The sequence below is a fragment of the Gobius niger genome, assembly GCF_951799975.1.
Source record: "Gobius niger genome assembly, chromosome: 15".
Lineage (NCBI taxonomy): Eukaryota > Metazoa > Chordata > Actinopteri > Gobiiformes > Gobiidae > Gobius > Gobius niger.
In genome coordinates, this window is record NC_136866.1 from 31,108,422 (window position 1) to 31,128,421 (window position 20,000).

The 20,000-nt window shown below is 45.7% G+C and overlaps 2 protein-coding genes across 2 annotated transcripts in view; both read left to right on the forward strand.

The window, feature by feature from the left end:
* Nucleotides 1–20,000, forward strand: part of senp6a (SUMO specific peptidase 6a) — a 165,678-nt gene that overhangs the window by 75,380 nt on the left and 70,298 nt on the right. The gene's annotated exons all lie outside the window — the stretch shown is intronic.
* LOC306974463 (unconventional myosin-VI-like) overlaps nt 1–20,000 on the forward strand; it is a 139,783-nt gene that overhangs the window by 34,101 nt on the left and 85,682 nt on the right. The window contains exons 9-12 of the mRNA XM_079571714.1: nt 3,680–3,760; nt 9,041–9,221; nt 10,987–11,131; nt 19,556–19,713. Coding sequence (XP_079427840.1) covers nt 3,680–3,760; nt 9,041–9,221; nt 10,987–11,131; nt 19,556–19,713 — 565 coding nt within the window. The remainder of the gene's footprint in view (nt 1–3,679; nt 3,761–9,040; nt 9,222–10,986; nt 11,132–19,555; nt 19,714–20,000) is intronic.

The window sequence follows — 20,000 nt, forward strand, 5'->3', positions numbered from 1 at the left end:
AAAATAATAATAAAAATGATTAAATAAAATAAAGATTTTTTTTTTTTAAGGGAACAAATAATCGTTTGAATAATCGTGATTTCAATTATTACTAAAATAATCGTGATTATTATTTTTTTCTATAATCGAGCAGCCCTACACCTCAGACTTTTGCACATTTTGTCATGTTTACAAACATAAAGATTTTTCACTTTTCTATTTTTTGAATAATAACAGAATCATTTTTCTTTCACTTCACAGAAAAAAAATCTAAGTAAAATATTTACGTGTATGGCTGTAAACTTGACAAAACGTTCAGAGTGTTTTAGTTCTTTCCAGATGCTCGGTTTTTCTCCAGCAGTTTAGGGATGATACGATAAGTTTCCTTTTTTGTGAAGGACAAACCTCGTGTTTGTGCTGGACGATGGAGAGCTGTGCTTCCTATCGGCTCATGGAACTGTTTTCTGCTGATTTATGTCAGAAGTGACAGATTTCACGGAGGAATCTGGTCCGTCCTGGTTTCTGCAGCAGGTGTTTGGGACGGTTTAGTTTCACGGACTCATTTTACGTCCATCTGCCTCCCCTGAAACACCACCAAAACCAAACACACTCAGAGACACTCAGATAAACCAAACACACTCAAATAAACTCAGAGACACTCAGATAAACCAAATAAACTCAAATAAACTCGGATAAAGTCAGATAAAGCCACTCCGACTCCCTATATAAAGTGTTCAGCGTCTGGAGCCATAAACGCCTCCACTGCTGCAGAAACTGGTGATGCCTCTGGGTTTTAGGTCCTGAAACTATGAGTGAATTCTAAATGTGGTGAAGGTGCAGGTAGAGGAGGCCGTGTGGAGGGAATATTTAAAGAGGGGGTGTTCTGCTTTAAAGAGGGGGTGTTCTGCTTTAAAGAGGGGGTGTTCTGCTTTAAAGAGGGGGTGTTCTGCTTTTGTCAGTCCCACAGCACCAGTCTATATCTCACTACAATGATGACAAACCTTCTGCTGGTCTGTAAATGCAGTAAATTAGAATAACTGCCTTGTATAAAATGTCTCTCTCAAAATGGCCGTTGTGAATGTCTTGAAATAGGCCTCTGTCTCTTTAAGAACCTCTGAGCCTTTAGACACGCCCCCTCCACACGCTGTCTGTGGCATCAGTGGGGAGGGGGCTCTGACAAAAATTCAACAAGAATGTGACAAAAATTCAACCAAAAAATGACAAAAATTCAACAAAAAAATGACAAAAATTCAACAAAAAAGTGTCAAAAATTCAACAAAAATGTGACAAAAATTCAACCAAAAAATGACAAAAATTCAACAAAAAAAAGACAAAAATGTGACAAAAATTCAACAAAAAAAAGACAAAAAATCAACCAAAAAAAGACAAAAAATCAACCAAAAAAAGACAAAAATGTGACAAAAATTCAACAAAAAGTGACAAAAATTCAACAAAAAAATGACAAAAATTCAACAAAAAAGTGTCAAAAATTCAACAAAAATGTGACAAAAATTCAACCAAAAAATGACAAAAATTCAACAAAAAAGTGTCAAAAATTCAACAAAAAAAGACAAAAATGTGACAAAAATTCAACAAAAAAAAGACAAAAAATCAACCAAAAAAGACAAAAATTCAACAAAAAAAAGACAAAAATGTGACAAAAATTCAACAAAAAGTGACAAAAATTCAACAAAAAGTGACAAAAATTCAACAAAAATGTGACAAAAAATCAACAAAAAGTGACAAAAATTCAACAGAAATGTGACAAAAAATCAACAAAAAGTGACAAAAATTCAACAAAAATGTGACAAAAAATCAACAAAAAGTGACAAAAATTCAACAGAAATGTGACAAAAAATCAACAAAAAGTGACAAAAATTCAACAGAAATGTGACAAAAACCTATCCCTAAAATGGCCGCCATCAGAGTTTTTACAGATTACTCAGAAATACGTGAATGTGCCAAGGCAACACTTCAGCCATGTTTTTAATGAGGGAGTGACAGAATAACATGATGGAAAGCTTGAAAAAGTCCGTACCCACCTTTAAAAAAAAGGTTTGGAGTTTAAATGAAGTTGGTTTAAAAGGCTAAAACAAACACAGCTGGATTCACGGCCATAGAACTGGATGGAGCTGCAGCTGTTTTCAGGCTTTAGGATTTATAACTACTGTAAGAATATGTGGATCCAGAATGTGGTGAATGTTTATGTGAAGGAGGTCGTCTGGGACATAATGTTACAAAAGGTCAAAGCGCAGAAGCAGAAACGCACTTTTACAAACTGAGTTATATTTATTTAACTTTCAGAAACTCGGCTTTTGTTTCAGGGGAACGTTTTGCAGTTTGTGTAAAAGTCCTGAATCGTCCCAGTTAATATTTAATCTGCTGATTCTAAAGTGCGTTTGTCGGATCTTCAGGGTTTTGTATTTTCTTTATTTTGTGTCTGAGTTTAGCGCCTTAACTCCCACCTGAACCGAGCACATTTTCTCCAGTTTGGCTTTACCCCAATCCAAAAGCTTCTGGCAAAAAGCTGTGAAAAAAATGACAAAAAATGACAAAAAGTGAGAAAACTGACAAAAAATGACAAAAAATGACCAAAAAATGACAAAAAATGTACAAAAACTGACAAAAAGACAAAAAACTGACAAAAAGTGAGAAAACTGACAAAAAATGACCAAAAAATTTACAAAAAATTTACAAAAAAGTGAGAAAACTGACGGAAAAAAAGAAAAAAAATGACAAAAAAATGACAAAAAAATGACACAAAATAACAAAAAATGACCAAAAATTTACAAAAAAAAAGACAAAAAAAAGAAAAAAAAATGACGAAAAATGACAAAAAAATAACAAAAAAATGACAAAAAAATGACAAAAAATGACAAAAAAAGACAAAAATTGACAAAAAAAGAAAAAAAAAAAAGACAAAAAAATGTTAAAAAAATGACGAAAAATGTTCAAAAAAATAAATAAATAAATGACAAAAAAAGAAAAAAAAATGGCAAAAAAATGACAAAAAATGACCAAAAAAATGACAAAAAAAGATTAAAAAAATGACCAAAAAATGACGAAAAATGTTCAAAAAATGACAAAAAAGAAAAAAAATGACAAAAAAATGACAAAAAAAGATTAAAAAATGACCAAAAAATGACAAAAAATAACGAAAAATGTTCAAAAAATGACAAAAAAAGAAAAAAAATGACAAAAATTGACAAAAAAGATAGAAAAATGACCAAAAAAATGACCAAAAAAATGACCAAAAATGACCAAAAAATTACAAAAAATTACCAAAAATGACAAAAAAGGTTAAAAAAAGACAAAAATTGACAAAATAGTTAGAAAAATGACCAAAAAAATGACCAAAAAATGACCAAAAAATGACGAATAAATGACAAAAAATGTTCAAAAACAATGACAAAAAAATGACAAAAATTGACAAAAAAGTGAGAAAACTTTGACGAAAAAACTGACGAAAAAGACAAAATTACAAACAAAAGTGAGTTGAAAATGTGATGACGTGAGGAAAAAGATCCATTTAGATGAGCTTTGTAGAGCTTGAAGTGTTGCACTGGCCTACAGGATTTGGGCAAAGCTGAACTGGAGAAAATGCTCTCGGTTCAGGCGGGAGTTAAGAGGTTAAACCTGAGCTCAGAAACGTGTCGATTTATGACAGACTGATGTATTTTTCCTCTGGTTTTCGTTCCAGTATCTGAACCGAGGCTGCACCCGATTCTTCGCCACCAAAGACACCGACAAACAGCTGCCGCAAAACCGCAAGAGCCAAGAGGTGAGACACACGGGGCCGCCATTTTGTTTTGGGAAATGATGTCACGGACGTTTCCAGGTTTAAATGTGTGCGTTATCGTGTGATCCTCCTCCGACCCGACGCGCCGCTGTGATTCTGACAAACCTTTTCAAACTTTGTAAAGTGTCAAAGTCGCCTCAGATTTTCATTTCCACCTGTGACACGTCGCTCGTCTCCGCCACAAACCCCCGACCGAGCCTGTCGCAGGAGATGAGCTCTGATTAAAGTTCTTTCAGCTCAGGGTTCTTAGACCGAGCTGATCTAACCACACGTTCAAACCTGGCTCTCGACGTTACTCACATTGTGTCGCTGAAAATATGAAAAAGACAGAATTTCCTCACACTTATGTCAGTATCTACTCCATTGTTAGCTCTACCTTTATTTGTTTCCTGTGTTCTCCTGAATCGTCCCTCAGTCACAGATTCTCGTTTCCTCAGTCACAGATTCTCGTTTTCCTCAGTCACAGATTCTCGTTTTCCTCAGTCACAGATTCTCATTTTTCTCAGTCACAGATTCTTGTTTTTCTCAGTCACAGATTCTCGTTTTCCTCAGTCACAGATTCTCGTTTTCCTCAGTCACAGAGTCTCGTTTTCCTCAGTCACAGATTCTCGTTTCTCTCAGTCACAGATTCTCGTTTTCCTCAGTCACAGATTCTCGTTTTCCTCAGTCACAGATTCTCGTTTTTCTCAGTCACAGATTCTCGTTTTTCTCAGTCACAGATTCTCGTCTCGTTTTCCTCAGTCACAGATTCTCGTTTTCCTCAGTCACAGATTCTCGTTTCCCTCAGTCACAGATTCTCGTCTCGTTTCCCTCAGTCACAGATTCTCGTCTCGTTTCCCTCAGTCACAGATTCTCGTCTTGTTTTTCTCAGTCACAGATTCTCGTTTTTTCTCAGTCACAGATTCGCGTTTTCCTCAGTCACAGATTCTCGTCTCGTTTTCCTCAGTCACAGATTCTCGTTTTCCTCAGTCACAGATTCTCGTCTTGTTTTTCTCAGTCACAGATTCTCGTTTTCCTCAGTCACAGATTCTCGTTTTTCTCAGTCACAGATTCTCGTCTTGTTTTTCTCAGTCACAGATTCTCGTCTTGTTTTTCTCAGTCACAGATTCTCGTTTTTTCTCAGTCACAGATTCGCGTTTTCCTCAGTCACAGATTCTCGTCTCGTTTTCCTCAGTCACAGATTCTCGTTTTCCTCAGTCACAGATTCTCGTCTTGTTTTTCTCAGTCACAGATTCTCGTTTTCCTCAGTCACAGATTCTCGTTTTTCTCAGTCACAGATTCTCGTTTTTCCTCAGTCACAGATTCTCGTTTTCCTCAGTCACAGATTCTCGTTTTCCTCAGTCACAGATTCTCGTTTTCCTCAGTCACGAATCCCGTTTTCCTCAGTCACAGATTCTCGTCTCGTTTTCCTCAGTCACAGATTCTCGTCTCGTTTTCCTCAGTCACAGATTCTCGTCTCGTTTCCCTCAGTCACAGATTCTCGTTTCCCTCAGTCACAGATTCTCGTTTTTCTCAGTCACAGAGTCTCGTTTTCCTCAGTCACAGATTCTCGTCTCGTTTCCCTCAGTCACAGATTCTCGTTTCCCTCAGTCACAGATTCTCGTTTTTCTCAGTCACAGATTCTCGTTTTCCTCAGTCACAGATTCTCATCTCGTTTTTCTCAGTCACAGATTCTCGTTTTTCTCAGTCACAGACTCTCGTCTCGTTTCCCTCAGTCACAGATTCTCGTCTCGTTTTCCTCAGTCACAGATTCTCGTTTCCCTCAGTCACAGATTCTCGTTTTTCTCAGTCACAGATTCTCGTTTTCCTCAGTCACAGATTCTCATCTCGTTTTTCTCAGTCACAGATTCTCGTTTTTCTCAGTCACAGACTCTCGTCTCGTTTCCCTCAGTCACAGATTCTCGTCTCGTTTCCCTCAGTCACAGATTCTCGTCTCGTTTCCCTCAGTCACAGACTCTCGTCTCGTTTTTCTCAGTCACAGATTCTCGTTTTCCTCAGTCACAGATTCTCGTTTTCTCAGTCACAGATTCTCGTCTCGTTTTCCTCAGTCACAGATTCTCGTCTCGTTTTCCTCAGTCACAGATTCTCGTTTTCCTCAGTCACAGACTCTCGTCTCGTTTTTCTCAGTCACAGATTCTCGTTTTCCTCAGTCACAGATTCTCGTTTTTCTCAGTCACAGATTCTCGTTTTCCTCAGTCACAGATTCTCGTTTCCCTCAGTCACAGATTCTCGTTTTCCTCAGTCACAGATTCTCGTTTTTCTCAGTCACAGATTCTCGTTTCCCTCAGTCACAGACTCTCGTTTCCCTCAGTCACAGATTCTCGTTTCCCTCAGTCACAGACTCTCGTTTCCCTCAGTCACAGATTCTCGTTTCCCTCAGTCACAGACTCTCGTCTCGTTTTCCTCAGTCACAGAGTCTCGTTTCCCTCAGTCACAGATTCTCGTTTCCCTCAGTCACAGATTCTCGTTTTCCTCAGTCACAGATTCTCGTTTCCCTCAGTCACAGATTCTCGTCTCGTTTCCCTCAGTCACAGAGTCTCGTTTCCCTCAGTCACAGACTCTCGTCTCGTTTCCCTCAGTCACAGATTCTCGTTTTTCTCAGTCACAGATTCTCGTCTCGTTTTCCTCAGTCACAGATTCTCGTTTCCCTCAGTCACAGATTCTCGTCTCGTTTTCCTCAGTCACAGACTCTCGTCTCGTTTCCCTCAGTCACAGATTCTCGTTTTTCTCAGTCACAGGTTCTCGTCTCGTTTTCCTCAGTCACAGACTCTCGTCTCGTTTCCCTCAGTCACAGACTCTCGTTTTCCTCAGTCACAGATTCTCGTCTCGTTTCCCTCAGTCACAGATTCTCGTTTTTCCTCAGTCACAGATTCTCGTCTCGTTTCCCTCAGTCACAGATTCTCGTTTTCCTCAGTCACAGACTCTCGTCTCGTTTTCCTCAGTCACAGATTCTCGTTTCCCTCAGTCACAGATTCTCGTCTCGTCTCCCTCAGTCACAGACTCTCGTCTCGTTTCCCTCAGTCACAGATTCTCGTTTCCCTCAGTCACAGATTCTCGTCTCGTCTCCCTCAGTCACAGATTCTCGTTTCCCTCAGTCACAGATTCTCGTTTCCCTCAGTCACAGATTCTCGTCTCGTCTCCCTCAGTCACAGATTCTCGTCTCGTTTCCCTCAGTCACAGATTCTCGTTTCCCTCAGTCACAGATTCTCGTCTCGTCTCCCTCAGTCACAGACTCTCGTCTCGTTTCCCTCAGTCACAGATTCTCGTTTTTCTCAGTCACAGACTCTCGTCTCGTTTCCCTCAGTCACAGATTCTCGTCTCGTTTCCCTCAGTCACAGATTCTAGTTTTTCTCAGTCACAGACTCTCGTCTCGTTTCCCTCAGTCACAGATTCTCGTCTCGTTTCCCTCAGTCACAGATTCTCGTTTTCCTCAGTCACAGATTCTCGTTTTCCTCAGTCACAGATTCTCATCTCGTTTCCCTCAGTCACAGATTCTCGTTTTCCTCAGTCACAGATTCTCGTTTTCCTCAGTCACAGATTCTCGTCTCGTTTCCCTCAGTCACAGATTCTCGTCTCGTTTCCCTCAGTCACAGATTCTCGTTTTCCTCAGTCACAGATTCTCGTTTTCCTCAGTCACAGATTCTCATCTCGTTTCCCTCAGTCACAGATTCTCGTTTCCCTCAGTCACAGACTCTCGTTTCCCTCAGTCACAGATTCTCGTTTCCCTCAGTCACAGATTCTCGTCTCGTTTCCCTCAGTCACAGACTCTCGTTTCCCTCAGTCACAGATTCTCATCTCGTTTCCCTCAGTCACAGATTCTCGTTTCCCTCAGTCACAGATTCTCATCTCGTTTCCCTCAGTCACAGATTCTCGTTTCCCTCAGTCACAGACTCTCGTTTCCCTCAGTCACAGACTCTCGTCTCGTTTCCCTCAGTCACAGATTCTCGTTTTTCTCAGTCACAGATTCTCGTCTCGTTTTCCTCAGTCACAGATTCTCGTTTCCCTCAGTCACAGATTCTCGTCTCGTTTTCCTCAGTCACAGACTCTCGTCTCGTTTCCCTCAGTCACAGATTCTCGTTTTTCTCAGTCACAGGTTCTCGTCTCGTTTTCCTCAGTCACAGACTCTCGTCTCGTTTCCCTCAGTCACAGACTCTCGTTTTCCTCAGTCACAGATTCTCGTCTCGTTTCCCTCAGTCACAGATTCTCGTTTTTCCTCAGTCACAGATTCTCGTCTCGTTTCCCTCAGTCACAGATTCTCGTTTTCCTCAGTCACAGACTCTCGTCTCGTTTTCCTCAGTCACAGATTCTCGTTTCCCTCAGTCACAGATTCTCGTCTCGTCTCCCTCAGTCACAGACTCTCGTCTCGTTTCCCTCAGTCACAGATTCTCGTTTCCCTCAGTCACAGATTCTCGTCTCGTCTCCCTCAGTCACAGATTCTCGTTTCCCTCAGTCACAGATTCTCGTTTCCCTCAGTCACAGATTCTCGTCTCGTCTCCCTCAGTCACAGATTCTCGTCTCGTTTCCCTCAGTCACAGATTCTCGTTTCCCTCAGTCACAGATTCTCGTCTCGTCTCCCTCAGTCACAGACTCTCGTCTCGTTTCCCTCAGTCACAGATTCTCGTTTTTCTCAGTCACAGACTCTCGTCTCGTTTCCCTCAGTCACAGATTCTCGTCTCGTTTCCCTCAGTCACAGATTCTAGTTTTTCTCAGTCACAGACTCTCGTCTCGTTTCCCTCAGTCACAGATTCTCGTCTCGTTTCCCTCAGTCACAGATTCTCGTTTTCCTCAGTCACAGATTCTCGTTTTCCTCAGTCACAGATTCTCATCTCGTTTCCCTCAGTCACAGATTCTCGTTTTCCTCAGTCACAGATTCTCGTTTTCCTCAGTCACAGATTCTCGTCTCGTTTCCCTCAGTCACAGATTCTCGTCTCGTTTCCCTCAGTCACAGATTCTCGTTTTCCTCAGTCACAGATTCTCGTTTTCCTCAGTCACAGATTCTCATCTCGTTTCCCTCAGTCACAGATTCTCGTTTCCCTCAGTCACAGACTCTCGTTTCCCTCAGTCACAGATTCTCGTTTCCCTCAGTCACAGATTCTCGTCTCGTTTCCCTCAGTCACAGACTCTCGTTTCCCTCAGTCACAGATTCTCATCTCGTTTCCCTCAGTCACAGATTCTCGTTTCCCTCAGTCACAGACTCTCGTTTCCCTCAGTCACAGACTCTCGTCTCGTTTCCCTCAGTCACAGACTCTCGTCTCGTTTCAGCACCTGAAGGCCGGTCCGCTCAAAGACCCGCTCCTGGACGACCACCTGGACTTCAGCCGAATGTGCGACGCCATGAAGAAGATCGGCCTCGACCCGAGCGAGAAGCTGGACCTGTTCAGGACCGTGGCCGGAGTCATGCACCTGGGCAACGTGGACTTCGAGGAGGCGGGCAGTACTTCAGGTGATGCTTCACTCCAGGGGGCGCTGTGGTTCAGACTCCAGGAGGCGCTGTGGGGCTGTGGGGCTGAGGTTCAGACTCCAGGGGGCGCTGTGGGGCTGTGGGGCTGTGGTCAGACTCCAGGGGGCGCTGTGGGGCTGTGGGGCTGAGGTTCAGACTCCAGGGGGCGCTGTGGGGCTGTGGGGCTGAGGTTCAGACTCCAGGGGGCGCTGTGGGGCTGTGGGGCTGAGGTTCAGACTCCAGGGGGCGCTGTGGGGCTGTGGGGCTGTGTTCAGACTCCAGGGGGCGCTGTGGGGCTGTGGGGCTGTGGTCAGACTCCAGGGGGCGCTGTGGGGCTGTGGGGCTGAGGTTCAGACTCCAGGGGGCGCTGTGGGGCTGTGGGGCTGAGGTTCAGACTCCAGGGGGCGCTGTGGGGCTGCGTTCAGACTCCAGGGGGCGCTGTGGGGCTGAGGTTCAGACTCCAGGGGGCGCTGTGGGGCTGTGGGGCTGAGGTTCAGACTCCAGGGGGCGCTGTGGGGCTGCGTTCAGACTCCAGGGGGCGCTGTGGGGCTGAGGTTCAGACTCCAGGGGGCGCTGTGGGGCTGTGGGGCTGTGTTCAGACTCCAGGGGGCGCTGTGGGGCTGTGGGGCTGTGGTCAGACTCCAGGGGGCGCTGTGGGGCTGTGGGGCTGAGGTTCAGACTCCAGGGGGCGCTGTGGGGCTGTGGGGCTGAGGTTCAGACTCCAGGGGGCGCTGTGGGGCTGTGGGGCTGAGGTTCAGACTCCAGGGGGCGCTGTGGGGCTGTGGGGCTGTGTTCAGACTCCAGGGGGCGCTGTGGGGCTGTGGGGCTGTGTTCAGACTCCAGGGGGCGCTGTGGGGCTGTGGGGCTCTGGGGCTGAGGTTCAGACTCCAGGGGGCGCTGTGGGGCTGTGGGGCTGAGGTTCAGACTCCAGACTCAGGGTTGGAGCCGTGGAAACGCCCGTAAACGTCTCCGCTCTGCTCCTGTGGAGATGGTTCTGGATCCTCCTGAGGCTGAAGCAGCTTCTCAGCAGGAGGCTCTTAAACGCTGCTGTCGCCTCAGCGGGGGGCGCCTCAGCGGGGGGCGCCTCCTCCCACTCCATCCTCTCCCCTTCCTCTCCTCCTGCTCCTCCGTCTCCTCGTTCGACGTTGTTCCTCCGGTTCCATAGTGGTTTTCAGACTCGTCTTCCTCTGACGCTGCTGATGTGGGAGTCTGTCCTTGGGCCTTTTTAAAAAAAATGATTTTACCTTTTTCTCCAAAATAAGAAAAAGCTGGATAAAGGTTTCCATGGCGACCAGCCGACAACACAAACCGCTCTCCCACTCCCGGCCCAGAGTTCAGATCCTGCTCAGAGTCAGAGATTATTAGTCACATCGAGCTGCAGAAAAGAGACGCTTCATTCAGAGGTTCCTCAGACCAGATCAAGGAGGAGGAGGAGGAGGAGGAGGAGGAGGAGGAGGAGGAGGAGGAGGAGGAGGAGGAGGAGGAGGAGGACTCTCATTAAAAAAAATTTAAAAAAATAACAAACAAACCCTAACATTTGTGTCTGCTGTAGGTCATGTCTGAGTCCTGGTGGACCATGACAGATGTAGACAGGACTGTGGTAGATCTACTTTTACTTTGGAGAAAATAGTTACTATAGAAACTGTTGAAGAAATGAACCTCATGAGCTTCTTCTGTAACATCTGTCCACATCAGTCCTGTAACATCTGTCCACATCAGTCCTGCTGCACCAGGGGAACCGGGACAAACAAACTGCTGTGTGTTGCAGGCGGCTGTGCGATCCGCAGTCAGAGCAGCGAGTCGGTCCAGTTCTGTGCGGAGCTGCTGGGTTTGGAGCAGGACGACCTCAGGGTCAGCCTCACCTCCAGGGTCATGCTCACGTCTGCAGGGGGCGCTAAAGGCACCGTCATCAAGTAAGTCCTTTCTCTGTGTCCGGCCAGTCTGAGCTGAAGTGTGAGTCTGTAAAGTGGAGAATAAAACATGGTGAAGAGAGTTTGGGCTGTTTTTTACTGACTGTTTTTTGCTCTGGCAGAGTTAAAGCTCCCTGTACTAAACTGGAATAGCTGCGTTCACACCAAACGGGTTTGGGGCGTCAAAAACGCGCCTCACGCCGTCGTTGGAGATTGTGCTTTACTAAAGTCTGGCGTCAGCTCAGAGTGTGTTCGTAGCATCTTGGAAGTAGCTCTTGCCTGAAACACACCGGCTACATCTCATTGTTGATTAAAAGTCTGTCATAAACCACAGATGTGTGAAGCTCAGTGTGTGATCGTCATAAAGCTGCTCTGTGTCCTTACGGATTCATTTACGTTATTAGTGCTTAATGCTTGTTGTCATGGGAGAAAACCGGAGCTCAATGCGAGCTAACTGAGCTAACTGAGCTAACTGAGCTAACCGAGCTAACCGAGCTAACCGAGCTAACCGAGCTAATCGAGCTAACCGATCTAACCGATCTGACCGATCTGACCGATCTGACCGATCTCACTGAGCTGACTGAGCTGACTGATCTGACTGATCTGACTGATCTGACTGAGCTGACTGATCTGACTGATCTGACTGAGCTAACTGATCTGACTGATCTAACTGATCTGACTGATCTAACTGATCTAACTGGGCTGACTGATCTAACTGATCTAACTGATCTAACTGGGCTGACTGATCTGACTGAGCTAACTGAGCTGACTGATCTGACTGATCTGACTGATCTAACTGATCTAACTGGGCTGACTGATCTAACTGATCTAACTGATCTAACTGGGCTGACTGATCTAACTGATCTAACTGGGCTGACTGGGCTGACTGATCTAACTGAGCTGACTGATCTGACTGATCTGACTGATCTGACTGATCTGACTGATCTAACTGGGCTGACTGATCTGACTGATCTGACTGATCTAACTGAGCTGACTGATCTAACTGGGCTAACTGATCTGACTGATCTGACTGATCTAACTGAGCTGACTGATCTGACTGGGCTAACTGATCTGACTGATCTGACTGATCTAACTGGGCTAACTGATCTGACTGATCTGACTGATCTGACTGATCTAACTGATCTGACTGATCTGACTGATCTAACTGGGCTAACTGATCTGACTGATCTGACTGATCTAACTGAGCTAACTGGGCTAACTGATCTGACTGATCTGACTGATCTAACTGAGCTAACTGATCTGACTGATCTGACTGATCTGACTGATCTGACTGATCTAACTGGGCTAACTGATCTGACTGATCTGACTGATCTAACTGGGCTAACTGATCTGACTGATCTGACTGATCTGACTGATCTAACTGGGCTAACTGGGCTGACTGATCTGACTGATCTGACTGAGCTGACTGATCTGACTGATCTAACTGGGCTAACTGGGCTAACTGATCTAACTGGGCTGACTGATCTAACTGAGCTAACTGATCTGACTGATCTGACTGATCTGACTGATCTGACTGATCTAACTGGGCTAACTGATCTGACTGATCTGACTGATCTAACTGGGCTGACTGATCTGACTGATCTGACTGATCTAACTGAGCTGACTGATCTAACTGGGCTAACTGATCTGACTGATCTGACTGATCTAACTGAGCTGACTGATCTGACTGATCTGACTGATCTGACTGATCTAACTGAGCTGACTGAGCTGACTGAGCTGACTGGGCTAACTGGGCTAACTGATCTAACTGAGCTGACTGAGCTGACTGATCTGACTGATCTAACTGGGCTAACTGGGCTAACTGATCTAACTGAGCTGACTGATCTGACTGATCTAACTGGGCTAACTGGGCTAACTGGGCTGACTGATCTGACTGATCTGACTGATCTGACTGATCTGACTGATCTAACTGGGCTAACTGGGCTGACTGATCTGACTGATCTGACTGATCTGACTGATCTGACTGATCTGACTGATCTGACTGATCTAACTGGGCTAACTGATCTGACTGATCTGACTGATCTGACTGATCTGACTGATCTGACTGATCTGACTGATCTGACTGATCTAACTGATCTAACTGGGCTGACTGATCTAACTGAGCTAACTGATCTGACTGATCTGACTGATCTGACTGATCTGACTGATCTAACTGGGCTAACTGATCTGACTGATCTGACTGATCTAACTGGGCTAACTGATCTGACTGATCTGACTGATCTGACTGATCTAACTGGGCTAACTGGGCTAACTGATCTAACTGGGCTGACTGATCTAACTGAGCTAACTGATCTGACTGATCTGACTGATCTGACTGATCTGACTGATCTAACTGGGCTGACTGATCTGACTGATCTGACTGATCTAACTGAGCTGACTGATCTAACTGGGCTAACTGATCTGACTGATCTGACTGATCTAACTGAGCTGACTGATCTGACTGATCTGACTGATCTAACTGAGCTGACTGAGCTGACTGATCTGACTGATCTAACTGGGCTAACTGGGCTAACTGATCTAACTGAGCTGACTGAGCTGACTGATCTGACTGATCTAACTGGGCTAACTGGGCTAACTGATCTAACTGAGCTGACTGATCTGACTGATCTAACTGGGCTAACTGGGCTAACTGGGCTGACTGATCTGACTGATCTGACTGATCTGACTGATCTGACTGATCTAACTGGGCTAACTGGGCTAACTGGGCTGACTGATCTGACTGATCTGACTGATCTGACTGATCTGACTGATCTGACTGATCTGACTGATCTAACTGGGCTAACTGATCTGACTGATCTGACTGATCTAACTGGGCTGACTGATCTGACTGATCTGACTGATCTGACTGATCTGACTGATCTAACTGAGCTGACTGATCTGACTGATCTGACTGGGCTGACTGGGCTGACTGAGCTGACTGATCTGACTGATCTGACTGATCTAACTGATCTAACTGAGCTAACTGAGCTGACTGATCTGACTGATCTGACTGATCTGACTGATCTAACTGAGCTGACTGATCTGACTGATCTAACTGATCTAACTGAGCTAACTGAGCTAACTGAGCTGACTGATCTGACTGATCTGACTGATCTAACTGAGCTAACTGATCTGACTGATCTGACTGATCTGACTGATCTGACTGAGCTAACTGAGCTGACTGATCTGACTGATCTGACTGATCTGACTGATCTAACTGATCTAACTGAGCTAACTGATCTGACTGATCTAACTGATCTGACTGATCTGACTGATCTAACTGAGCTGACTGATCTGACTGATCTGACTGATCTAACTGAGCTAACTGATCTGACTGATCTGACTGATCTGACTGATCTGACTGATCTGACTGATCTGACTGATCTGACTGATCTAACTGAGCTAACTGAGCTGACTGATCTGACTGATCTAACTGATCTGACTGATCTGACTGATCTAACTGAGCTGACTGATCTGACTGATCTGACTGATCTAACTGATCTAACTGAGCTAACTGATCTGACTGATCTGACTGATCTGACTGATCTGACTGAGCTAACTGAGCTAACTGAGCTAACTGATCTGACTGATCTAACTGGGCTAACTGAGCTGACTGATCTGACTGATCTAACTGGGCTGACTGATCTGACTGATCTGACTGATCTGACTGATCTGACTGATCTAACTGAGCTGACTGATCTGACTGATCTGACTGGGCTGACTGAGCTGACTGATCTGACTGATCTGACTGATCTGACTGAGCTGACTGATCTGACTGATCTGACTGATCTGACTGATCTGACTGATCTGACTGATCTGACTGATCTGACTGATCTAACTGATCTAACTGAGCTAACTGAGCTGACTGATCTGACTGATCTGACTGATCTGACTGATCTAACTGAGCTGACTGATCTGACTGATCTGACTGATCTAACTGATCTAACTGAGCTAACTGAGCTGACTGATCTGACTGATCTGACTGATCTAACTGAGCTAACTGAGCTGACTGATCTGACTGATCTGACTGATCTAACTGATCTAACTGAGCTAACTGATCTGACTGATCTGACTGATCTGACTGATCTGACTGAGCTAACTGAGCTGACTGATCTGACTGATCTGACTGATCTAACTGATCTAACTGAGCTAACTGAGCTAACTGATCTGACTGATCTAACTGATCTGACTGATCTGACTGATCTAACTGAGCTGACTGATCTGACTGATCTGACTGATCTAACTGATCTAACTGAGCTAACTGATCTGACTGATCTGACTGAGCTGACTGATCTGACTGATCTGACTGATCTAACTGATCTAACTGAGCTGACTGAGCTGACTGATCTGACTGATCTAACTGATCTGACTGATCTGACTGATCTAACTGAGCTGACTGATCTGACTGATCTGACTGATCTAACTGATCTAACTGAGCTAACTGATCTGACTGATCTGACTGATCTGACTGATCTGACTGAGCTAACTGAGCTAACTGATCTGACTGATCTAACTGATCTAACTGGGCTAACTGAGCTGACTGAGCTGACTGATCTAACTGATCTGACTGATCTGACTGATCTGACTGATCTGACTGATCTAACTGATCTAACTGAGCTAACTGAGCTGACTGATCTGACTGATCTGACTGATCTGACTGATCTGACTGATCTAACTGAGCTGACTGATCTGACTGATCTGACTGATCTGACTGAGCTAACTGAGCTAACTGATCTGACTGATCTAACTGATCTAACTGGGCTAACTGAGCAAACTGATCTGACTGATCTAACTGATCTAACTGATCTGACTGATCTGACTGATCTGACTGATCTGACTGATCTAACTGATCTGACTGATCTGACTGATCTAACTGATCTGACTGATCTGACTGATCTAACTGATCTAACTGATCTGACTGATCTGACTGATCTAACTGATCTGACTGATCTAACTGATCTAACTGATCTAACTGATCTGACTGATCTAACTGATCTAACTGATCTAACTGATCTAACTGATCTGACTGATCTGACTGATCTAACTGATCTGACTGATCTAACTGATCTGACTGATCTGACTGATCTGACTGATCTGACTGATCTAACTGATCTAACTGAGCTGACTGATCTGACTGATCTGACTGATCTAACTGATCTAACTGGGCTAACTGAGCAAACTGATCTGACTGATCTGACTGATCTGACTGATCTGACTGATCTGACTGATCTGACTGATCTGACTGATCTGACTGATCTGACTGATCTGACTGATCTAACTGATCTGACTGATCTGACTGATCTAACTGATCTAACTGATCTGACTGATCTGACTGATCTAACTGATCTAACTGATCTGACTGATCTGACTGAGCTGACTGATCTGACTGATCTGACTGATCTAACTGGGCTAACTGAGCTGACTGATCTGACTGATCTAACTGGGCTGACTGATCTGACTGATCTGACTGATCTGACTGATCTGACTGATCTAACTGGGCTAACTGAGCTAACTGAGCTAACTGAGCTAACTGGGCTAACTGAGCTAACTGAGCTAACTGGGCTAACTGATCTAACTGAGCTGACTGATCTGACTGATCTGACTGATCTGACTGATCTAACTGAGCTGACTGAGCTGACTGATCTGACTGATCTAACTGGGCTAACTGGGCTGACTGATCTGACTGATCTGACTGATCTAACTGGGCTAACTGAGCTGACTGATCTGACTGATCTGACTGAGCTAACTGGGCTAACTGGGCTAACTGAGCTAACTGAGCTAACTGATCTGACTGATCTGACTGGGCTAACTGGGCTAACTGGGCTAACTGGGCTAACTGGGCTAACTGGGCTAACTGAGCTAACTGAGCTAACTGAGCTGACTGATCTGACTGAGCTAACTGGGCTAACTGGGCTAACTGAGCTAACTGAGCTAACTGATCTGACTGATCTGACTGATCTGACTGAGCTAACTGGGCTAACTGAGCTAACTGAGCTAACTGATCTGACTGATCTGACTGAGCTGACTGAGCTGACTGAGCTGACTGATCTGACTGATCTGACTGATCTGACTGATCTGACTGATCTAACTGATCTAACTGGGCTAACTGGGCTAACTGATCTAACTGAGCTAACTGAGCTAACAAGCTATGGTTTTCTCCCGGAGCTAATTGTGTGATCATTGTTCTTTACTGACTTTATTTGTGCATATTTCTGGTTTTCACGTGAGGACCAGAGGTTTAGCTTAGCATTAGCTTTCTCCGGTGCTAACACTACAACAGGCTCCTCGAGGCCCAAACACATTCCCAGTTTTCTTTTAATCCTGGTGTTTAGATAAAGAAACACTGATGTGTCTTTGTCCCAGAGCTGCTGTAGCTCCGGTTCACATGAAGCTAAACCTCCGTGACTTGTGACTTGTTTACATCTGTGGGGCCGGCGTAGGATCTGCCCCGGTGGCTCAGCTAAGGCGTCACTGTGGGACCTCCTGACGCCCCCTCGAGGTGCGTCCTCCAGGTGTTTTAAATGTAAACCTGACGTTTTGGTTGCGCCGGCCGAGTTTGGTGTGGACGCAGCACAACTGAGATGGAGGTGCCTGAGCCTGTGATGTCCCGGGGCTTTGTGTTTGTGGACGAGCTGAGGCGTCCTCGTGAGTAACTGCTCGTCAGCGCTGAGTGTCAGTAAAGTGTAAACAGATGTAAACCTGACATTTCCGCGGCGTTCTTTGGCGACAGCTCAGTGTGAAAACGTCCGACAGCTGTTTCTGCGTTTCCACATTTACGGTGAAGTACGTGAGGCGTTTTACAGAAGGATCCAGACTGCACCATCTGCCCGAGGGGGAGGGGCTCGCGCCGCGCTCGTTTGCATATTTTAAGTGGAGTTGTTTGTGGATTCTGAGGTGGGCGTCCAGAGCTGAACCCGAGCGACAGATGGAGCCGAGTCAGACCAGCAAAATAACACCAAATACTCCTGCAGGGGGCAGTGTTTCCTCCTTAATGTCACTGTAACAGACGAGACCAACGAGCCGGGAACATCTCCTCCTGCAGGGGGCAGTGTTTCCTCCTTAATGTCACTGTAACAGACGAGACCAACGAGCCGGAAACACCTCCTCCTGCAGGGGGCAGTGTTTCCTCCTTAATGTCACTGTAACAGAGGAGACAAACGAGCCGGAAACACCTCCTGCAGGGGGCAGTGTTTCCTCCTCAATGTCACTGTAACGAGGAGACCAACGAGCCGGAAACACCTCCTCCTGCAGGGGGCAGTGTTTCCTCCTTAATGTCACTGTAACGAGGAGACCAACGAGCCGGAAACACCTCCTCCTGCAGGGGGCAGTGTTTCCTCCTTAATGTCACTGTAACAGACGAGACCAACGAGCCGGAAACATCTCCTCCTGCAGGGGGCAGTGTTTCCTCCTTAACTGTAACAGAGGAGACCAACGAGCCGGAAACACCTCCTCCTGCAGGGGGCAGTGTTTCCTCCTTAACTGTAACGAGGAGACCAACGAGGCGGAAACATCTCCTCCTGCAGGGGGCAGTGTTTCCTCCTCAATGTCACTGTAACAGGCGAGACCAACGAGCCGGAAACATCTCCTCCTGCAGGGGGCAGTGTTTCCTCCTTAACTGTAACAGAGGAGACCAACGAGCCGGAAACATCTCCTCCTGCAGGGGGCAGTGTTTCCTCCTCAATGTCACTGTAACAGGCGAGACCAACGAGCCGGAAACATCTCCTCCTGCAGGGGGCAGTGTTTCCTCCTTAACTGTAACGAGGAGACCAACGAGGCGGAAACATCTCCTCCTGCAGGGGGCAGTGTTTCCTCCTCAATGTCACTGTAACAGGCGAGACCAACGAGCCGGAAACATCTCCTCCTGCAGGGGGCAGTGTTTCCTCCTTAATGTCACTGTAACAGACGAGACCAACGAGCCGGGAACATCTCCTCCTGCAGGGGGCAGTGTTTCCTCCTCAATGTCACTGTAACAGACGAGACCAACGAGCCGGGAACATCTCCTCCTGCAGGGGGCAGTGTTTCCTCATTAATCTCACTGTCAGAGAAAAAAACGCCCAAACTCTCTGCACGATGTTGATTCTGACGTTTTGTCGCTTTGAGCCGGAGATTTATCCAGGAAGTAGCTCCAACATTTAGAAAAGTTTTGAAGCCTTATTCTCCAGAGTCCCCCTGAAGGTGGAGCAGGTGTTTCTGAGGCGGTTCCTCTGATGTTACATGTGTTTCTCCAGAGTCCCCCTGAAGGTGGAGCAGGTGTTTCTGAAGGCGGTTCCTCTGATGTTACATGTGTTTCTCCAGAGTCTCCCTGAAGGTGGAGCAGGTGTTTCTGAGGCGGTTCCTCTGATGTTGAATGTGTATTTCCAGAGTCCCCCTGAAGGTGGAGCAGGTGTTTCTGAGGCGGTTCCTCTGATGTTGAATGTGTATTTCCAGAGTCCCCCTGAAGGTGGAGCAGGCGAACTCCGCCCGCGACGCTTTGGCTAAAGCCGTTTACAGCCGACTCTTCGACCACGTGGTCACGAGGGTCAACCAGTGCTTCCCCTTCGACTCCTCCGCCAACTTCATCGGAGTTCTGGACATCGCCGGCTTCGGTCAGTCACACACACGGCAAAACATGTACAACAGCTACCAATGAGGCCTCCAAAACATGTACAATATCTACCAACGAGGCCTCTAAAACATGTACAACAGCTACCAATGAGGCCTCCAAAACATGTAAAATATCTACCATAGAGGCCTTTAAAACATGTAAAATATCTACCATAGAGGCCTCTAAAACATGCACAACAGCTACCATAGAAACCTCTAAAAAATGTACAATATCTACAATAGAAGCCTTTAAAACATGTACAATATCTACCATAGAAGCCTTTAAAAC